Raw genomic sequence first — 19,887 nt, 5'->3', positions numbered from 1 at the left:
ACCTTGATAATGGAAACATCTCTCAAAGCATTTCAAAATGTCACTCGTGAAACCTAAAATTCATATAGAATCTGTTCTTGGGCAGGCCATTTCCCCAGGGTCTTGCAGTTCTAGGGCCTGTCAGTTTTCCCAGTGGATCTCAAGCATAACAGCTTTGACACTTTCCAGCCACAACGCAACACAAAACTGCAAACTAAGTGCTATCCTGACCTATAGCGCATTACAAGGAAGGGCAGGTTTCAGTTCATGATTCTGCCGTTCCAGCTGAATTACCCTAAAACATTGCAGCTTCACAGGCACACAACCAGTTGCTTTTGCAGCTTTACAGAAGAAAACACAGTAGGTAAAACTTGAGAATAACACATATCAAAGTGACTTTCTTCCTGCTGCTTTCCACTAAGAAGCTTCTCTCTTTTTTTGGGTAAGTAGTCACTCACCCTGCATCAGCTTCTTTCACTGCCAGCCCATGTGATGCTCTAAGCAGGGACTCCCAGGTCCTGCAGCACACTCTTGCCACCGCTCCCTAGCTCTGGGTTAGCTCCATGCACAGTTAAGAGAGTGCCAGAAAACTCAGCTGCTCCATTTTAGAGAACAGAGGAAGCTTCAAGAAGCAAGAGTTTCCATTTCACAGGCCAGCTCTGATGGCATCTTCTGAGCTCGTATCTAAAGCACTATAATAAAGAGAAAGTTATTCCTTTAATGAAAACACTGAAGCATCTAATTAACAAGTTAGGAAGCTAGGATTTACATTTATAGCACATCTCTATTCTCTGATATAAACACGGTGACTGTGCCCTCTCTCGTAGTGTGAAGTGTGCGTTGTGAGGCCAAATTTCCTTGAGCAGAGCTACCAGGCACCTTTGCATCCAGGGGCACTCCAGTGCTGTGTCTCAGCTCACTCTGCCTGCCTAAAGCCACGAGGAGCTGACACACTGAGTATCCCTGAGCTCAAGTCCCTGACAGCATCGCGCTCAGCACAGGCTTTGCAGACACTGCCATCTGCATTCAGAAACATGTCAGAGGAGCCTGGAAGGAAACCTGGTCGGTGTAGCTTTGTGTCAAAGCATTTGCTCAGGAATCACAAGATCCAGGTTTAGGGTACTGAGCAGAAGAGACAGTCCAGAGCCAACACCACATGCATGCTCTCTTTCAACTTTTCCAGACTTTAGAGGACTTAGAAAAGTTCACCTCATCCTCATGACCTCTGAAGTGAGCTCCCAAACTGAAGAGCTGAAAACCAGAACAAAACCTTGCAGCATATGTACGCCTCTTCTGTAACCACTGAACACAAAAGCAAAACTTTCCAAATTTAGTGGGATGCAAGAAATTGCATAAGTTGCTTTGCCTTTTGTATCTGGAATTCTTCACTCTGTCTTTGTCTCAGTCCTGGTCTCCTCTCCTCTGTTTCCCTCCTTCTCACTATTTTATTTTTATTTTCGCTTCCCCAGGTATAATTTCCGAGGCTTCCGCTGGCTCCAGGCTATGATCTTTGCCATAGAAGAAATAAACAATAGCCCAACTCTCCTCCCCAACATGACCCTAGGATACAGGATATTTGACACTTGCAATACAGTCTCTAAAGCCCTTGAGGCCACACTGAGTTTTGTGGCCCAGAACAAGATAGACTCCTTGAACCTGGATGAATTCTGCAACTGCTCGGAACATATCCCTTCCACCATTGCAGTCGTGGGGGCAACCGGCTCTGGCATCTCTACCGCCGTGGCCAATCTGCTGGGACTCTTTTACATACCTCAGGTATGCTTTCACTTCTCTTGTTTAGGTACAGCTGGGGGTATTGCTGTTTGGAGGGGATCTTTAAGTACATCATAGAACCAGGATAGGGAACTGCACTGCTGCCTTATGCGCTCCATCTCTGTTTCAGTCTGTCACTGTTTAAGGCTGGGCGGGCTGTTAAGCGGACAGTCCTCCCTGGATGTCGGCGACAGGGGAAGAGAGTGTGACCCTTGTGGTCCCTCAGCTTTAAACTGCGTATATCACGTGAGTGGGATGGAATACTTCATTGGTCAGGTTTGGGTCACCTGTCCTGTCCGCTCCTCCCCGCAGGTACAACAATTTTACGTCCTTTCCTTCATGGAACAAAGAGACCCAACAGGGACCCTAGTTTCCACAGCAACAAGCTCGTGTAGTCAACTTCAGAAAGTACAGTCACTTAAAAGAAACTTAACTGAAAAGTTTGTCCTAGTCCAAACCAGGACACAAGCAAAGGAAGGTTTAGAAACGCAATGGCCCTAGCTGTACGAATACATCCTTGGAGGGCTGAGGGGCAACAGGACGATGAGAAGCACTGGCTTTTGAAATGGGACAGCAGTTTACATGAAAGAAAGCAGTCTACTTCCCTCAAAGCTTACTATGGCGGAGATATAAGTCTTCAGGCTCACATTTGCCAGAAATATATTTGGGCCAGTACAGGTATGTGCAGTGGCTGTGCCAGCTTCTCCGTTCCACTATCTGCCAGTATGTCCTAACTGCATACCAGAGATCTCAAGGGGAGTTCAGCCTCCACCGCTTGTTTAATCTTTGCCATTTCCAATAGAACCTCAAGGAAGGAAACAATACAAAATACGGGGGTTTTCTTATGGTAGAAATATGTCTTGCTAGCAATTTGCAATCCCCAAACACAAAGGTTACCAAGCAGCTAGTAACAGCATTCAGCCAACAGCAACTTAGTGTAGAAGGACTAGAGTCCTCTAGCGTGGTTTAGTCCGTGAACATGGGTAATTTAGTCATTGGCAGTTGCCAGCCTTGACAGGTTAGTTGTGATGTTACTTCACCGTGGTCACTGTCCTGTCATGCCCAACTCCTACAGAGCCCACTTAAGGCAAAGCTCAGTCACTGCCAACTACTCTTAGGTCTCTCAGCATCTCTGATCATTCAAGTAGGTGATCTGTAAAGTTGTTGCTTCTGCTGATCAGGTGCTGCAAAGGTTTCTCCTGGGCTGACCTGCCTCTCTTTTGCCCTAGGGCCTCCAAAACAGGGTTTTTGAGAGCATGTGGATATGCCTTGCCTTGTGCTGGAATCATCTGTGTGGTGGTGTAGTTGTGCCAGCTCCTGTGTCGCAGCATCCTTCTTGCTGTCTGCTGACTTTACTGGGGCCAGTAGCAGCACCCACAATCCCATCCTTCTGTTTAACAAACTTGCTGCTCTGGGAAAACCCTAAAAAAAGTATGAGGCTGGCATATTTTAGCTTAATGTTGTTGCTCTTGATTTTAGATTTCTACACAACTTTGGAAAAAGTGGTTGGCCTTATCCATTTCTGTGTTGCCTCGTATAGCCTAACATTTCCAATTCCTCTTCTAAAATGAATACAGGTGCCAAAGCTCACAGGAGTCCTTGTAACAAGATTGTGTCACACTGCACTCTCAGTCTGTCCTGAGATGATATATCTTTATTTCAGCCAGGGCTCCAGTTCCCTTCTGCACCACACATGAAGAAGGAAGGATTCTTGTCTGCCTAGTGCACAGTAATGTATCTTGTCTGTTTAACGTTATCAGTTGACTCTCTCATAGGAGTCTGAAAAAATGGACATTCGGTCTCTGAGCAGGGCAAGAATGGTTTAAGCTAAGACCAATATAAGCTATCTAGGCATTGCCCAGGGTAGCATTGGAAGGTGGCATGTAATAAACACCACGAGGGCATTTTAAGGCATACCGTTAATTTACACATCGCATTGCCAGGTGAAAGAGGGCAGCTGAGCTGGGTTGGTGGGTTGGACAGAACGTAAGAGATGTTTGCAGTTCTCAGACTTTCCCTTTGAACAGGGAATGGTGTTTGCGCTATGAGGCAGTAGGCTTATCTAGAGGTTGCTGAAATGGGTAGATGTCAGGAGGTTCAGTTCTGCAACGAAATCTCAGCGGGGTGGTTGAAGTAGGACAACTGAAAGTAGGCTTTTAAACTGGGAGTTGTTGGGCAGCATTAGAATACACATTATCGCTGCCATTTATAGCAAGCCCATTAGCAAATCCATGCTTAATAGACCCTGCATTCCAGTACAAGTTGGAGGTATATTTTACAATTAATGTAAGGCTCATTACTCATTCCGTTGACATAGAAACTGAAAATGTTATGACTCCAGTTCTGTTTCTCAGTATCTCACCTCAGTGTACCCTTACAGCACATGGGGGAGTGGGGTACCTTGCCTGTACCCCCTGGCACTAGGTTTTGGGAGATGAGAATAGCACTGGGCAGGAGCCTGTCCAGGGGAGAGTATAGCTCTGTGAAAGGAGGATTTGCTCCTGTGTCCCCTGAAACTGCACTAGGAGACCTCTTTTTCTTTCTTGTTGCAGAAACATTAAATGCTAGAGTTTGAGGAGGAGGTAAGTTTTTCTGTAAATTTCCACTTTGTGCAAAATGAGCCGTTTATAGAAGACATTTTCAAAGTGAGAGTCAGTCCTAAAGAGTTCAGATACCAATCTCAAAATGCAGAGATAAGTGAGTTTTAAAAGTTCTCAGGTCTTTAAACTATTCTCTTCTGGGTTTTATGGTTTCCTGATATACCTCTTACTTCAGCTGGCAGGGATTGTATATAACATGCATATGGTGCCTGATGGAGCCTGTTTAAGGGTGGGGACAGAGGTGAGAGGCAAGGAGAGACAGATAGTGCCCTTCAGAGTAGGTATGGGATGCCAGTACCAGCCTGCTGTCTTATGTCTGGTTAAGGACAGAAGATGCCTGTATTTTGTCTGAATTATGTGCATTGCCTTTATTTATCTAAAAGATACATTCTGGATTTGGCAGGAAGTGCAGCAAGGTGCATGTAGGCCATCCGTGGCTCACCTCTTTGCCATTCCTCCAAGCTAGTGTCAGTGTTTCTCTCCCTCAGATCCTTGACCTTGCAGGTGGACACGAGCTTGCTCCAAACTCTCATGTCCGAGCAGCTGCTCCTGTATGTGTGCCTCTGTGAGACAGTCACAGCTACAAGAACATACAGACTCTCAGAGTGGATCACATGCAACCACAGGCTAAGAGTATGTGGCTGCCAGCATGGTGCTCAGCTCTCTCTTCATCCTATCCAGGGTTACACAGGTTGACAGCGATGCTAGATAAATGTAGGCAATTTATTCCAAGGCAGCTCACTTCATGGTGTATTTTGCTTGTTCTCTGTGCTCCTACAGGTCAGCTATGCCTCATCCAGTCGTCTCTTGAGCAATAAGAACCAGTTCAAGTCCTTCCTCCGCACAATCCCCAATGACGAGCATCAGGCCACAGCGATGGCAGACATCATCGAGTACTTTCGCTGGAACTGGGTGGGAACAATTGCAGCCGATGATGATTATGGCCGGCCAGGGATTGAAAAGTTTCGGGAGGAGGCAGAGGAGAGAGACATCTGCATTGATTTTAGTGAGCTCATCTCCCAGTACTCGGATGAAGAGGAGATCCAGCAGGTGGTGGAGGTCATCCAGAACTCCACAGCAAGGGTGATCGTTGTTTTCTCCAGTGGCCCAGACCTGGAGCCCCTCATCAAAGAGATCGTCAGGCGAAACATCACGGGGAAGATCTGGCTGGCGAGTGAGGCCTGGGCCAGCTCTTCCCTGATAGCCATGCCAGAGTTCTTCCGCGTCATCGGCAGCACCATTGGGTTTGCACTGAAGGCAGGACAGATCCCCGGCTTTCGTGAGTTCCTGCAGAAGGTGCATCCCAAGAAGTCCAACAACAATGGCTTTGCCAAGGAGTTTTGGGAGGAGACGTTTAACTGCTATCTCCCAGATGGGTCCAAAAATTCTCCAGCTTCAACTGCCTTCCACAAGGGCCATGAAGAAGGACTGGGAGCTGGAAATGGAACGACTGCCTTCCGACCTCCATGCACAGGGGATGAGAACATCACTAGTGTGGAGACACCGTACATGGACTACACACACTTGCGGATATCCTATAATGTGTATTTGGCAGTATATTCTATTGCCCATGCCTTGCAGGATATATATACCTGTACCCCTGGGAAAGGACTCTTCACTAACGGATCCTGTGCAGACATTAAGAAGGTTGAGGCATGGCAGGTAAGTCCTTCATTTGTGTGCCTGTGCAATATACTTGCAGAAAAAAGACAAATGTCCCAGAGCTCTTCGGGTGCCTTTCACAATTGTGGGTCTCAGCCACAGCATAAGTCTCCTGGAATGTAGCATTTCACTGTGTGCAAGTTAGGTGCACGCTCCCACCCCGCAGGGAATATAAGGTAAGTTGTGTTAGGTTTGCCTGCAGTGAAAGGGTCTTAAAACTAAGTTAAATTTTCTTGCATTTGCTATGGGCCAAAAGTGCACACACAGACAATTACCACAGCCTGGCTGACGCAAGGTAACTTGATCATATATTGAGCCCTTACATAAACAAGAGGGCCTGGAGAGAGCACATGAACAAGGAAAACAGTTTTTAGAGTTCATTTTCTTTGGCAAGCTCTACGCCTTTTGCAATCCCACAGCAATTTTCCATACAGGCTGTATTTTTTTTCCACGGTTTTAAGCTTATATAGGATCAAACTAAAGCAGGTTGAGTAATGAAGGAAAATAACGTGTGGATGTTGGGCAAATAATAGACAGCTGCTTTGATTTGGCAGTGATATTTGTGAATTGATGAAATGATACTAACAACTTAGTCACATTTACCCATTCATTCGATGCGTTCTGCCCACCAGCATATGGATGGTATTCTGGCATTTTTGTCTTCTGATCCTTTATGAATACTCTATACTTTACCATATGTTTGATTGCGCTATCCGTTGTGATATTCAGTATGCGTTTTTAGTAGCTACTGCATTCTTAAATAACAGAATTAGCTTGTAAGGCTGTCAAATGAAGATATGCCAAATATGTAGCAAATTCTGTTTGTCCCGTTCTGGTCATCACAGAAAACTTGGGCCCAAACATGCCTGAAATTAGAACAATATGGATGAATGTAAGGAGGATCACATCCCCATTTGGATGTGTAATTTCCTCTATTCAGGATAGTCTAACCAAAATAAAGGCTATCCATGCCACAAACTTTGCAGATGTTGGGTCAGCATTTGCACATGGGAACTGCAGTTTGATTCCTGTCTAGTCTCAGTCAACTCAAAAACATCAGTGAGACCAAAGTGAAAGGCTTTGTCTTGGCATTTATGGGAAACCTGCATTGCTCTAGGTATCTGATTTGGGTTTACTGAAACCACTTTACTCAGAGTTGATGAGTGCAGGGTTTGACCCTGGTTTAGGGGAATCCTGTGATTGCTAGTTCTCTCTGAGGTTTGTGTCTTTCAAAGCTATTCTGCTTTTCAGGAGTGGAGTGGCAGAAGTGGGCAAGTCACAGACATATTTATCTTTCACTGTGTCAGTATAAATGATCCAGAATAAATATATTTTTAATTTGTTCCCTTATGCCTTGTCAACTTGGAAAGTAAAGCAGGATATTCATACCATAGCTAAGTAAAATAATGTAGCGTTTGTTGAGGATTCCACAGTCGGGGAGAATGTCCTCTCATTTTTGTGTTGCTTGTCTGGTGCTGAAGGATGGCTGTGTCAAAATGTACAGCATCCTGCTGATCAAGGCTTTTGAGTATGCATACTTGCCTTAAAGGAGGGAATCAGCATCAAGAAAGAGTATGTGGGGGATAACAAGATTGGGTAGGAATATCTGGTGCTGCAAAGGAACAGGCTATATTTTAAATGACCACCATTATGTGGTGTTGGCTGTCAAGCATATTTGATATTTGTGCATTTTTTCACTTCATTTCAAAAGCAAACATATGAATAGCAGGTAAATGCCAAATTTGTGTGCACATCTACTTCATATCAGGCATTGCGGCTCATTACCCTCGAGCAGCTTTCCTTAGCCCCAGGGGTAATGAGTTCACTTCACAGATGTGCATCCTCCAGCATCTCCAGAGAGCGGTTTTCTGTCAACCAGACAGAAGAAAATCTTTCTACTAAAATCAATCTCATTTGCAGTGGTACTTCTGCCGGTGGTCAGTGCCTGCTCCTTCTTCTCACAATCGACTCAAGGGTTTCTTGATAGGAAACGACCTGAGAGAGCGAGGACAGTGTTAGGAAGTTGCCTGAGACTGGAGGCAGCAGCCGCTATTAGTGTCTGCAATCACTGACCAGGTGGTGTGTGGGACAGATAAGGACAACCCAGTGAACTCGTAGCTCCATTAGCCTGAGCTCCTGTCCAGAGCAGCCCTTGCCAGCGGGGCTGGTAGCTGGGGAGGATAAATGTGTGTTCCACAATTTAATCATGTACCATTTAATTTTGTTGCCTTTCAATGGCGTTATCTCATTAACACGTATTATTTATTCCTTGTCTGCTAATTGTTAATTTTATGTACTCAAAATATAAACCTTTTTGGAGGAACTGGTTTATATAATTTGTGGAGGGTGCTTATGTGGGTCTGGATGTAAAAATAACGTTTTTACCTCAGTGATCAGTTTGTTTGAACTGGACAGCACGAAGCCTAGCACAGAATGACTGTGAGATGGTGAAATTGGGTGCAATTCTCCTATTAAGAATTTACCATCTAGTGTTTAAGAAAGCTCTAAGTATGTTTCAGCATGGGGAGCACGGGATTTTTCTATGTCTCCCAATCTGAAATATCAAATACTAACAACTTTCTTCTCTACTTATTTATAGCTACTTGTTTAAGAAGCTGCTTACTCACTTTCTCCATCTGGGGTGGTGGTCTGTGACAGACCCAGTCCATAAACCCAGTCTTGCTTCCTTCTGTTTTACCAACGTCTCTGAAGCTGGCAGTGGGCACCTCCGCTAGAGATGGAACTGGTCAGCCCAAGCTCGCAGGCTGCTGCAGCACATGCAGAGATGTGGGCGCAGGCAGAGCTGGTGAGCAGGCAGGGCAGCTTCCAGGCAGGGGCTGTGCCACTCCACGCTGGAGCTGCCCACAGGTTTCAGAGACCTCTCTCTGAACACGGGAAAACTCGCACTTCTGTACTCTACAGAAAATTACAGACTTGAATAGGATGTCTGTGCTGCCCTTATTCTGAGCGATGTATATGCCTGCAGCTGTCGTGTTTTAAGAACCTGCCCTGCTGCAAGGCAGAGGATGATGATCCAGGTGCACACCTTTGCAAGATGCCTGCAAAGAGCAGATAGTATTCTCCACACATGCCATTGTTGTGTCCTGCACAATAGTGATCAAGATCAGATTAATTACTTCTTTTTGCAGTGTTTCAGGTAACAAAAAGGTGCAGAGCAATCCAGAACAAAATGTATCAGCAATTTCTGTCACATTTGGAAAAGGCAAAATTTTACACAAAGCACTACAGATTAAAGTGCATGACTGCAAATAGTACAACAGAAAGAATCCTCTTAAAGGACTCTGTCACCTCTGATTATCAGATACCCATTCTCTTATGCTGGTGGGCTCTGATTTTTTAGGAGACTCTATTGAGTAGGGCTAATTCTGTGTGGTGCTCTGGTTTGTGGACTGGCCTCCCCCAAATACAGGCTCTCCCATAAGCTATAGAATAGCAGTGGGAAGGTATAGCAAGAGGTGGGACATGGGCTCAGGACTTCTGTACTGATGCTACCTCTTTGTCGAAATTCCCCTGCTTCTTTGGCCTGTTTCTCCATAACAGCTCAGTCTGCTTTTGAAGCCCTTTTTTCTTAATATCTTCCTTGATAAGATTTCCCAGGTCCCTCAGTTTCCTTCGTGTTCTTGGCCTCTGCTCACATGGCTATTCCGATGGTCACTCCTATCAGCAAGTTCATCTGTTCTTTTTTCAATTCCCCTCTGAGCAAAGATTTATAACCCTTTGGGGCATTTACAGGAGCCTCGCTGGTGTCTCTCTCATTTCAAACACTGGGTGGTCCTGCAAAAAATAAGAGGAAAACCAGTAAGGGATCCTAATCTGTCCTTCAGAGCAAATATTTATTACTTCATGTTCTTTCTGTGTGAGAAGAGGAAAAACTTGTCTTTACCTCAGACATAGTTCACTCTGTCCTTCTGCCCACTCATTTGGCTTCTTGATGATTGCCAACAAGCAGTTGATGGGCCTCTCTCTCTGTCTCACAGTAAAAGCATTGCAACTAAACGGGGAAGATAGGCTCCCGTGGATTTGAGAAGGCAAAGGTGCGCAGTCACAGGGTCACCGAGCAGAGTATCCTCAGGTGGACTCCCTGACGATTTGCAGGTTGTGGTTACACTGGAGGCTGTGACCTTTGACAGGTTCATGAGTGAAAAATGAGATAGCCCTTCTAGACACGAAGGCAAAGCATGCTGCACAGGTTAACCTGTACATTAGAAGGTTAAAGACGTGCTCATGTAAATTATTCTACGCCTAGAAATCTGATTGACCTCAGACTTAGTGAAAACCTGCCATATGCTGTTCCACAAAATAAAAGCAAATACAAATTGGCTTCACCTAGCAACACCTAAGTCTTTTATTACACCTATGCACCTCCCAGCCAACAGTTCCTTCCTCTGTGCTGATGATATGCATTATGAAGAGGTAAAAATAGATTGGTGCCTTCTCCAACTTTACATTTAGGTATGTCTGGCTGGCTGGAAATTGATTTTGCAAGGCTTTAAAGAAGTGAATGATGCCTTAGATGACATATGTCTCTCCAGACCTTTGAGCCTAAGGGCTTATCTAATCAATTTTGTGTCTGTTGAAGTATATAGGCCTGTCTGAACAATTAAATTGGTGTATGGAAAACAGCTGCTTTGTGGTATAGAGAATGAAACAGTATCAGAACAGGCATTAACTGAGGCTGATGTGAAAATTAGCCATTTCGGAAGAACTGCAATGAAGACAGAGGAAGGTGCTGAATATCAGGCAACCGTAAAACCTCACTTAGTCTGCATTACAAATGCACTGGAGATATATTTGTTACGAACAGAAAGCAAGCATTTCACTAGTGTGCCTTTGTTGTGGGAGACCAAAATGAGGGGCATACAATTTGAGCTAGACAGAGAAAGTGTGGGTTAATAGAGCAAACGCAGCTATTTCCCCACAAGGGTAATAACAGACGATGGCTTATGCATCGGTTTGGAGATAACAACTAGCCATCAGCTGAGAACATCACTTGGGAGCTCTTCAACTAAGCAGACAATAAATGGAGTATTATTTAGATGTCTCTGCAACTAAAAGGAGAAAGACTTAACTGGACTTTACTAAAGCGGGGAGTCAGGCCTGTAACATCACCAGTAGAAAATGCACAGGGAAAGCATTACCCTGACAGGGTCGCTGGAAGAAGGGTGAATGAACTGCATGCAGCAAATACACAACCTCTGTGTCGTGAAGTAAGGAGTTGTGATTATTAAATACTTGGTAGAGAATGGCTGAGATTCTTCTGAATCAGGGTAGTACACGCTGCCTGACAACAAAAAACGCAGTATTCCTGCCCACCCCAAAATATGTTGAATTTTTCATAGAAGTAATTTTTAATATAGTCACTTACATGCTGCATTACAACAAAAGCTGTATTTGAAAAGAAGCATTTTCTAATATTTATGAAGCTCATTCTTACCTTTGTCACTTGGGGAAAAGAAGTCAGGTTTTCAGCCTATATTGGACCTGAGAATTTTAGGGAGGGCTCCGTGAGGTGCTCATATGTCTCTGCCTGTAGCAACTTCAGATAATAATTATCCCTTGAATTACCAAGACATCAGTATCTTTTACTAAGGCACAGCATGTTACATGAAAGGATGTAAAGTTTCTTCTAGGACTGACCTTTCCTGATGCTACTCACAAATGGAGCTGGTGACAAAGGGCACCTTGAGAGCCCCCTAAAGGTACTCAGAAGGTGAGACGAGGAAACAAGTGGATTTATCAAAAATTCAGTTTCATGTTATAATCGTTCCTCTGACTCAGCTGGTTTCTATTTATCCCAAGGTAGGTTGAAGCTAACTTCAAAGGCATGATAATCATAGCACAGTTTGTTATTTCCTTTCTGGGTGGTGAGCCATCTTCACAGCTGCTTTACAAACCAGCCACATAGTTTTATCCCCAAAGTGAACTTTCATGCACTATGAGGGACTGGTGTTGCTGCACACAGTGGGTGGAGGAAGGAGAACAAATTACCTTTTGTGACATACAAAGGACCCTTTTGCCTTGTAGAATTGAAAGAGTGCTCTCCCCACTGGAGCAGAAGCAGCACTTTGCTCAGAAAGGACTTTTACCTGTGTCTCTAGGAGGAATTACATGAAGGTTATTTAGGAACTGTAGAAATCAAAGCCTTGACAAGAGATTTCTTTGTTGGCTGAGGCTTCTATTGATAAAGGAAATGGAAAAGAGTTTTAAGCTAGTAGCCAAGTGGAACATGTGCCCAAACACAGTAACAGTGAATCCACTGGGTCTTTAGTTGACCGTTGATGGGACCTGTGACTGTGCTTGCAACAGTTGCCCATTCTAAATGTCCAAAATGGTTGCGTGAGTTCAGTCAACTCAGTGTGAATACCGGAAACTTTAGGACTTTTTTTTTTCTTTTTTTTAAATGGATGGTAGTTCTTGAATAGATTATAAATAACCATAGAATTCAGGTTTGATGAATGGCCATTGTTTTGTTAAAAGAAATGACACCAAGTATGCACTATCAGCTGGTTGTCATTCTAATAGTGAGAGGCAACTTACTCAAGCCATTGAAGTAATTCGTAGAATCATAGAATGTTAAGGGTTGGAAGTAATTCATAGAATCATAGAATGTTAAGGAAGGGACCTCTGGAGATCATCGAGTCCAACCCCCCTGCCAGAGCAGGACCAATCTAGGGCAGGTTACACAGGAATGCATCCAGGCAGGTCTTGAAAGTCTCCAGAGAAGGAGACTTCACAACCTCTCTGGGGAGCCTGTTCCGGTGCTCTGTAACCCTTACAGTAAAGAAGTTCTTCCTCATGTTGAGGTTGAACTTCCTGTGCTCCAGCTTGCATCCATTGCCCCTTTTCCTATCGCAGGGCACAAGTGAAAAGATGTTGCCCCTTTCCTCTTGACACCCAGCCCTCATATATTTATACACATTAATCAGATCCCCTCTCAGTCTTCTCTTCTCCAGACTAAAAAGCCCCAGGTCTCTCAACCTTTCCTCATAAGGCAGGTGTTCCAGTCCCTTAATCATCCTCGTAGCCCTCCGTTGGACTCTCTCCAGTAGATCTCTGTCCCTCTTTAACTGGGGAGCCCAGAACTGAACGCAATACTCCAGGTGAGGTCTCACCAGGATAGAGTAGAGGGGGAGGAGGACCTCCCTCGATGTGCTGGACACACTCTTCTTAATGCACCCCAGGATACCATTGGCCTTCTTGGCCACAAGGGCACATTGCTGTCCCATGGATAACTTGTTGTCCACCAGGACTCCAAGGTCCTTCTCCACGGAGCTGCTCTCTAGCATATCACCTCCTAACCTGTACTGGTGCATTTTATTACTCTTTCCCAGGTGCAGGACTCTGCACTTATTCTTGTTGAACCTCATTAGGTTCCTCTTTGCCCAGTTCTCCAGTCTGTCCAAATCACGCTGAATGGCTGCACAGCCTTCAGGTGTATCAGCCAAACCTCCCAGTTTCGTATCATCAGCAAACTTGCTGAGAAGACACTCTGTCCCTTCATCAAGGTCGTTGATGAAGGTGTTGAACAGGACTGGACCCAGCACTGATCCTTGGGCGACTCCACTAGTTACAGGTCTCCAGATGGACTTGGCACCATTGATTACCACTCTTTGGGCTCTATTGTGTAGCCAGTTCTTAATCCATCTCACTGTCTGTTCTTCTACTTCACACTTCCTGAGCTTGCTCACGAGGATGTTATGGGAAACTGTGTCAAACACCTTGCTAAGGTCAAGGTAGGATTAATTAATCCTATAGTTCCAAATAAGAAAGAATTTACAGTGAAAGCCATGGCTTCCTCCTGGCCTAGAGACAGGCACAGTTCTTCAAATCAATATCAGCAGTGCTCTGTGCAGGATGCAGTTTCAGACCTTGTTGGGACTTCGAAGAGACTGGTCCATAAAGGGCTGTTACGAGAAAGCGACAACAAATGGGTGGAGAGGCACATATGCAGACTCGTTCTCTGCACAGCTGGGTAGAGACAGCATTAAACTCCTCCCAGAAAAGACAGATCTTGATTATGCTAGACATTATATGTGAATTATGCTACTTGAAAACACTGAGCTTATAGGATAACCATTGGCTCTATTATTCACTTTAATAATTGGATAATTCATTATATATTATTTAGTATTAAACTTAGACTTAAATTAATAAAAAGAGCCCTATCTTAAGCTTTTACATACTTCACCATAACAGTTACTGTGCAGTATGATGACATCCCAAGAGCATTAAAACATCATTTAGTCAGTCAGACCTTCTGCCAATAGATTCTTCATCGTTAGTGCGCACAGCACCCTGGGCCATTGATCCCAATGTATTTCTTCATATTATATTTGTTACAAGTGAAAAACAAAGCAACTATGGCATCAAGTCTAGACTAGGTGGCCATGATGGTTCTTTCATATCATGGCTCTAGGTAAAGACAGCAGCATATAGAGTACAGTACAAAATACCATCTAACAGCACTGACAATTAGCTCGCTCTGTACCTGTACTGTTGCCTCGTCTGTCCAGAGACCATCTCTCTCCACAAAACCTTAATAGGAACCTCAAAAATGTTAAAATGGAGTTACTTCCAAAGGATCATGCAGTTTGAAATCCTTTGTATAATAAGCTATGTAAATGTATGCCACGTTCAGGAAAATAATCTTGATCCATCTAAGGGATGCTTTGCACTGGATGTAAAGCCTAGGTATTTCAGTTCTGAAGGGCTGTGTCTGCCAGTCAAACGTGTTTAGCAAGATTTATTTTCCCCAAAGACCTGCTGACTAGCAGACTTTTTTTTTTATTAGTATGATCCATGGGAGGTCACATCTCTTTGTCACAGATCGTGTCTTATTTCTAGTTGGGATTTAACTGACCTTTATTTTCATTGGTCCTTACTTGGCCTTGCTCTATTAGATCTAAAAGTCCAGATGAAGTACTCATCATTTTTCTCGATATGGTATTTATGCACATTGATCAAATTATCCCTTGGTCTTATCTTGATAATTTAAACAGAGTGGGATTTAGTCATAAGATTTGTTTTAACTTTATTTCTGTATCTTGTATATTTACTCATTCTTCTTTTTGGCATGTATTCAGTATTGCTCTAAGAGCCTCAGCACAGCCAGACAGTGAAAAAATCCCACATTTACATACTCTTATTACTTCCCCATTTATATGTGCACAGGTTACCTTAGCTGCCCTTGCCACAGCATGCAGCGGGAAGGTCGCATTAAGTTGCCGGGAATACTTTGCAGGATGTGGTACCCTTTCTGTGCCCGTGGCTGGAATTTGTTGTGCCTTGATGCATAACTCTGAATTTCACTGTATTAAACACAGATGTGAGAGCACTATCTGAGGGAATGCTTTGTCTTGATTATTATTTACCATTACTTTAATCCATGCATTTTCTGCAAATTTTCCCAGCAGCACTGTTGTATTTGCTGCCAGAGTATTGATGAATGTATTGGGTAACAGTGCGGTGTTTACCGAGGCTGGAGGAACTCCCCATGAACCAATGATCTGTCTGTGGTGATACCTGTTTTTATGCATCTGTTGGGCAATTCTTGATCCGTGAATGGATGCTTTACATTAAATGTAAAGCTCAGATATTTCACTCCTAAAGGGTATGTTTGTCAACCAAACCTGAATGTAACAAGATCCGTATTCCTCAAAGCCTTATTGGCTGGCAGCAATTATGTTTCTGTCCTATAATTTTGTATTAATTGATCCTCAACCCAAAACTCTTGTTGCCCCATTGGTCTTACTGGGATTGGTGTCAGGCTAACCAGCCTTTGATTACAGAGGTAATCAAAGGCCTTTTGCAATATTATCTTTGCTTGGCAGCTGGTGCAGCCCATCAGAGACTGACTCTGGAGCGGCCCACTGAGCAGAAGTACAAGCCCCTGTAAGAGGGGTTAGCTCTGATTCATGCCCTGCTCAAACCAACACAGAGGGGAACTTCAGGCACGCTGTCAGGAGTGCCTTACATGTGCATGTGTGCCAGAAAGGTGGATTGGGATTGCTGTGGAGTAATATTAGATAGCATATTGACTTTGTCATTCAAAGCCAGTGGCATTTTTATGCGTATATCATAAACCTACTGTATTAGCGCTCTTTTTATTGCTTGTGGAGTGCTGTGATGAACTGTCTGGTTCTGTCAGCCTTTTAGATCCAATTAAAATTGCTCGGGCTGTTCTCTAAGCTCTTTTTTAAGGACCTTTTACCTCTGTTAATGTCACATTATGGCTCCAAAACAAGTGCCCTTGGGATAAGAATGTCCAGGGTTTTTTTTTCTGATAACAAGGGCAATAACATATCATTCATTTAGCTTTCCTGCTCCTTCTTAGCTGTCTCTCTAGCTTTCCATCCTCTTTAGCTGTCTCTTACAGCCTTATGTCATGAGAGACTGGCATACATGACACCGTTCGATTTTAATAAGTTCAAGAAACTTCTTAATATGTTGCCCGTTGATTTTTCCCTCTTTGTTCTCCAAATTTTTCCCCTTTTGTTGCCTGGTGATGTTTTCCTCTTTGTTTATGTTCTGCTTTCCATTAATATAATACTTGTGTTTCGCAGCCTTGTTTGAATGGTCTGTGTTGGATTAGTGCTTTTAGAGCACACCATAATAAATAATCCTGTTAGAGCTTTATTTGTATGAGGATAGCAACGTATCATTACCCCTTAATTAATGAGCTTTTATTTTAATGAACACAGCCAAAAATTCTGAACTGATAATGGGTTTATCATGCACGTGGTACAGTCATTCAGTCCTTTCCTGTAGCTTGTCCATGGATTTTCTCCATTCTGTTGGGTACAGAGACCTCCGTCATCACTGGCCTATGCTTGTATGTCACTGGGGCAGAGACTAGTCAGAAGCCTGTTTGATTTTGTATAGCATTATATTCCACATCTAGGGATTCTCCACAGACATTATTTTTCATTTTGCTGCCATGATTTTTGTCGTGATTACTAGGAACTGCATTAATGCTCACAATATTTGTAAGGAGTGGAGAGATGCTGTCACTCCAGCCATTTTTCTTCAGAAGAAGTCTACTGCAGTCAGTAGATCAGATTAAGTCTGTTTAGGATGGCACTGAACTGGGACCGAGGCCACTCCGGATGCCTTAACTCCTGAGGTTACTTGTAGGAAGGATTCTTTTGGACTCCAGGGAACTAATAGTACAATATCATGCTTTGGGCCATACAAATATATTGGGGTACCATCATACAGCTAGATCTTAATTTAAAACAGAAAAAGGAGAAAATGTTAGAGGAAAAACTCTTTTGTCATCTATCTTCTCCCCTGGAGTTAGTCAAACTCACTAACTGCAATTAATTGAAATAGCACTGTCCAAACAAGCATTTTGACAGACTCAAAATTAAGTGTTTCCCCCTTTTCCCCATTGAAAAAGTAATTACAATTAAAAATGGAACTGTGACTTGAAGGTCATATTTTTAAGTTTGACTTTAAAAAACATATTCACACTGAATTTCAGTCGACTGGATTTCACATGATGTTTTCCTATGTAAATCTTTGGTTTCAGAAAATCCTATAGTTGAGATGTATGCAGAGCATGTTCCCACTCTGTTTATTTCCTCATGTATCATGTGGATCCAGTCAAGGCCAAGCACATGAAAACTTTTTTGCTGTGTTTTCCAGTCATGTCACACTTAACAAAATCATTATCCTTTATCATAGCATGCTTATGTGATGTGCTGTTAGCTATCAGCTTTGCATTAAGCAGTACGAGCTCAGGACTTGCATTCTACAGAAAACTGCACTTAGAACAGCAGGTATGCACATGGCCAGCATGAATTTTGGAGGACCTTCAGGAAACAAAATATCCTGGTCCCATCCTTACTGTGTCCTGTGACCTCCTAACTGATAGTTAAATCAGTCTGGAAAACCAGCCATGTGATGCCAAAATACTGTAAGATCATTTCTTGATTCCTTTGGGAACCTCTGTGACTCAGCAGACAGGTCTTTCTGAAGCATTTTAGACCCAATTTTGTAATGGCATTCAGGCACCTGCAAACGCCAGTAAATACCTAATGGGATTTTCTAAAGTATCTCAGTTAGACCTGACTTGTGCAGCCTCTGTTGTGAAATCCACTAGGCTTGTGGTTTTGAGTTCTTTCTGGACCTCCTTGTAAACGTAGTACTGTAGTAAATCTGACCCTAAATAAGATTAGTCCCGTTCTATAGCAAGTCTCATTTTGAAATGCATGCCTTTGACATTTTTGGTTTAAGTGGCTTGCTCCTACTGTTGTAGCAGCTATTAATTTGTTACTTCTGTCACCTTTCACTGTCAAGAAAGCGTCAAAGCAGCTGCAGTTTTGAATCAGCAAAGTAGTGTCCCTTGGTTCCTGGCTAGAAAACCACATAAGCTAACCCATCAAGCCCAATTACAGGCAGCCCAACTGGTCCTTGTTGTAGGAAAACCCAGGCTTCATCGGTTTCAAGCAGACTGAACGCTCACAGCATAAGACAAAGGAAGCACCAAGCACCTTCCACTGAGCAGCAAGTGAGGTGTTTCCAACACAGTCCATCTGAGTTCCTCCCCCTCCCAATTTCTGCAAGGTCCTAGTGGAGGGCCTGCTTGTCTCTCACAAAGGAAAACCAAAATGTGTGCACGGGTGCCCACGTCAGCACCACTGCTGCCCCTCCTTGAGCAGAGGGCATTATCAGTTAAAATATGCTAATCAGCACATCTAGTTGTGGCAGCTTGATGTCCTGTACTTCTCTGGAGCCCTGAATAAAGTCAGTTGGCTTTGCAGGGGTCTCTGCTTCTGTGAGAATATATCGCCTTTTTCCCACAAATCACTGTGTGTGTCATAAACAGTTAAATTATCCTGCACTTTCATTTCTCTTCAAATGGAAGTCAGACCTGCTATCTAAGAGCTATCATCACCACCTCTGGACCTCTCTAATTTTATTCTTCTTTTCTGATCAAGTGACTAGAACTAACTGCATTTTCTAGGGGAAACTGTACTATCGACGTACATATCGGCACCATATTTTCAGTGTCATTTTCTTTCTTACTTTCATATCCTAACATTTTGTTTGCGCTTTCAACTGCATAATGCACAGAGTGTTTTTACTGAGCTGCCTACAATAATGAATGGGTCTTTGTCTTGAGTGGTTAGTTAATTTAATTTCCAATAAAGATTATGAATAGCTTAAATTATTACTCCTAACATGTGGCACATTGTATTTGTCATATACATTTAGCCTTCAGTCGTGCTGCCCATTGACCTACCTAGCTTTCATTCAGTTCTTATCAAAGCATAACAACTTTGAATGTTCTTGAGTTATTCTCAGCCTTTGTACAGCTGTTCTTGAGTCTTGAACTGAACTCTTTCTTTCAGCCTGTGTTTCAAGTCAGTGGCAGATCTAGCATTTCACCAGAGCTGGGATGTCCACCCCATCTTGCCAGAATTCCTTTGCAGTATTGTCATTGGATCTCTGGCTGAATATCAGTATTCTCTCTTCAACTCTTTGACACCAGCCCTTTTTCCAGAGTTTATCTCCCTTTGTTCATCTGCACTGTTACCAACCTGACTGTTTCAATGCTGGCGTATAGCCCAGTCCTTGTACAGTAGGTGATGACTAGTCTTCGTTATTTTGTCATGAAGTGCCCAGTATCCCAACTACAGACCAGGCACTGCTTGTGCAGGGGGCTGGACATGTGTAACAGAAAGACATCCCATTTTGTTGTGAGGCATTTACAGTGAGAATATCAGCTCTGTTTCTGGGTCCCTTTCAACTTCTCCAACTGGGTTACCCTTATAGTGATAAACAGTATTAACAGTCACTTCTTCAGAGCAGAAAACCAATAGAAACTAGGCAGCTTAGGTAGAAAGTC

At 43.4% G+C, this 19,887-nt stretch overlaps 1 protein-coding gene across 1 annotated transcript in view; it reads left to right on the top strand.

Moving 5' to 3' along the window:
• Window positions 1–19,887, top strand: part of CASR (calcium sensing receptor) — a 43,104-nt gene that overhangs the window by 7,749 nt on the left and 15,468 nt on the right. The window contains exons 2-3 of the mRNA XM_068401876.1: window positions 1,449–1,755; window positions 5,133–6,014. Of these exons, the coding sequence (XP_068257977.1) occupies window positions 1,449–1,755; window positions 5,133–6,014 (1,189 nt within the window). The remainder of the gene's footprint in view (window positions 1–1,448; window positions 1,756–5,132; window positions 6,015–19,887) is intronic.

Source organism: Nyctibius grandis, chromosome 5, assembly GCF_013368605.1.
Source record: "Nyctibius grandis isolate bNycGra1 chromosome 5, bNycGra1.pri, whole genome shotgun sequence".
NCBI classification, from domain to species: domain Eukaryota; kingdom Metazoa; phylum Chordata; class Aves; order Nyctibiiformes; family Nyctibiidae; genus Nyctibius; species Nyctibius grandis.
The sequence above is the reverse complement of the archived record's forward strand: the minus strand, read 5'-3'. Positions and strand labels throughout refer to the sequence as shown.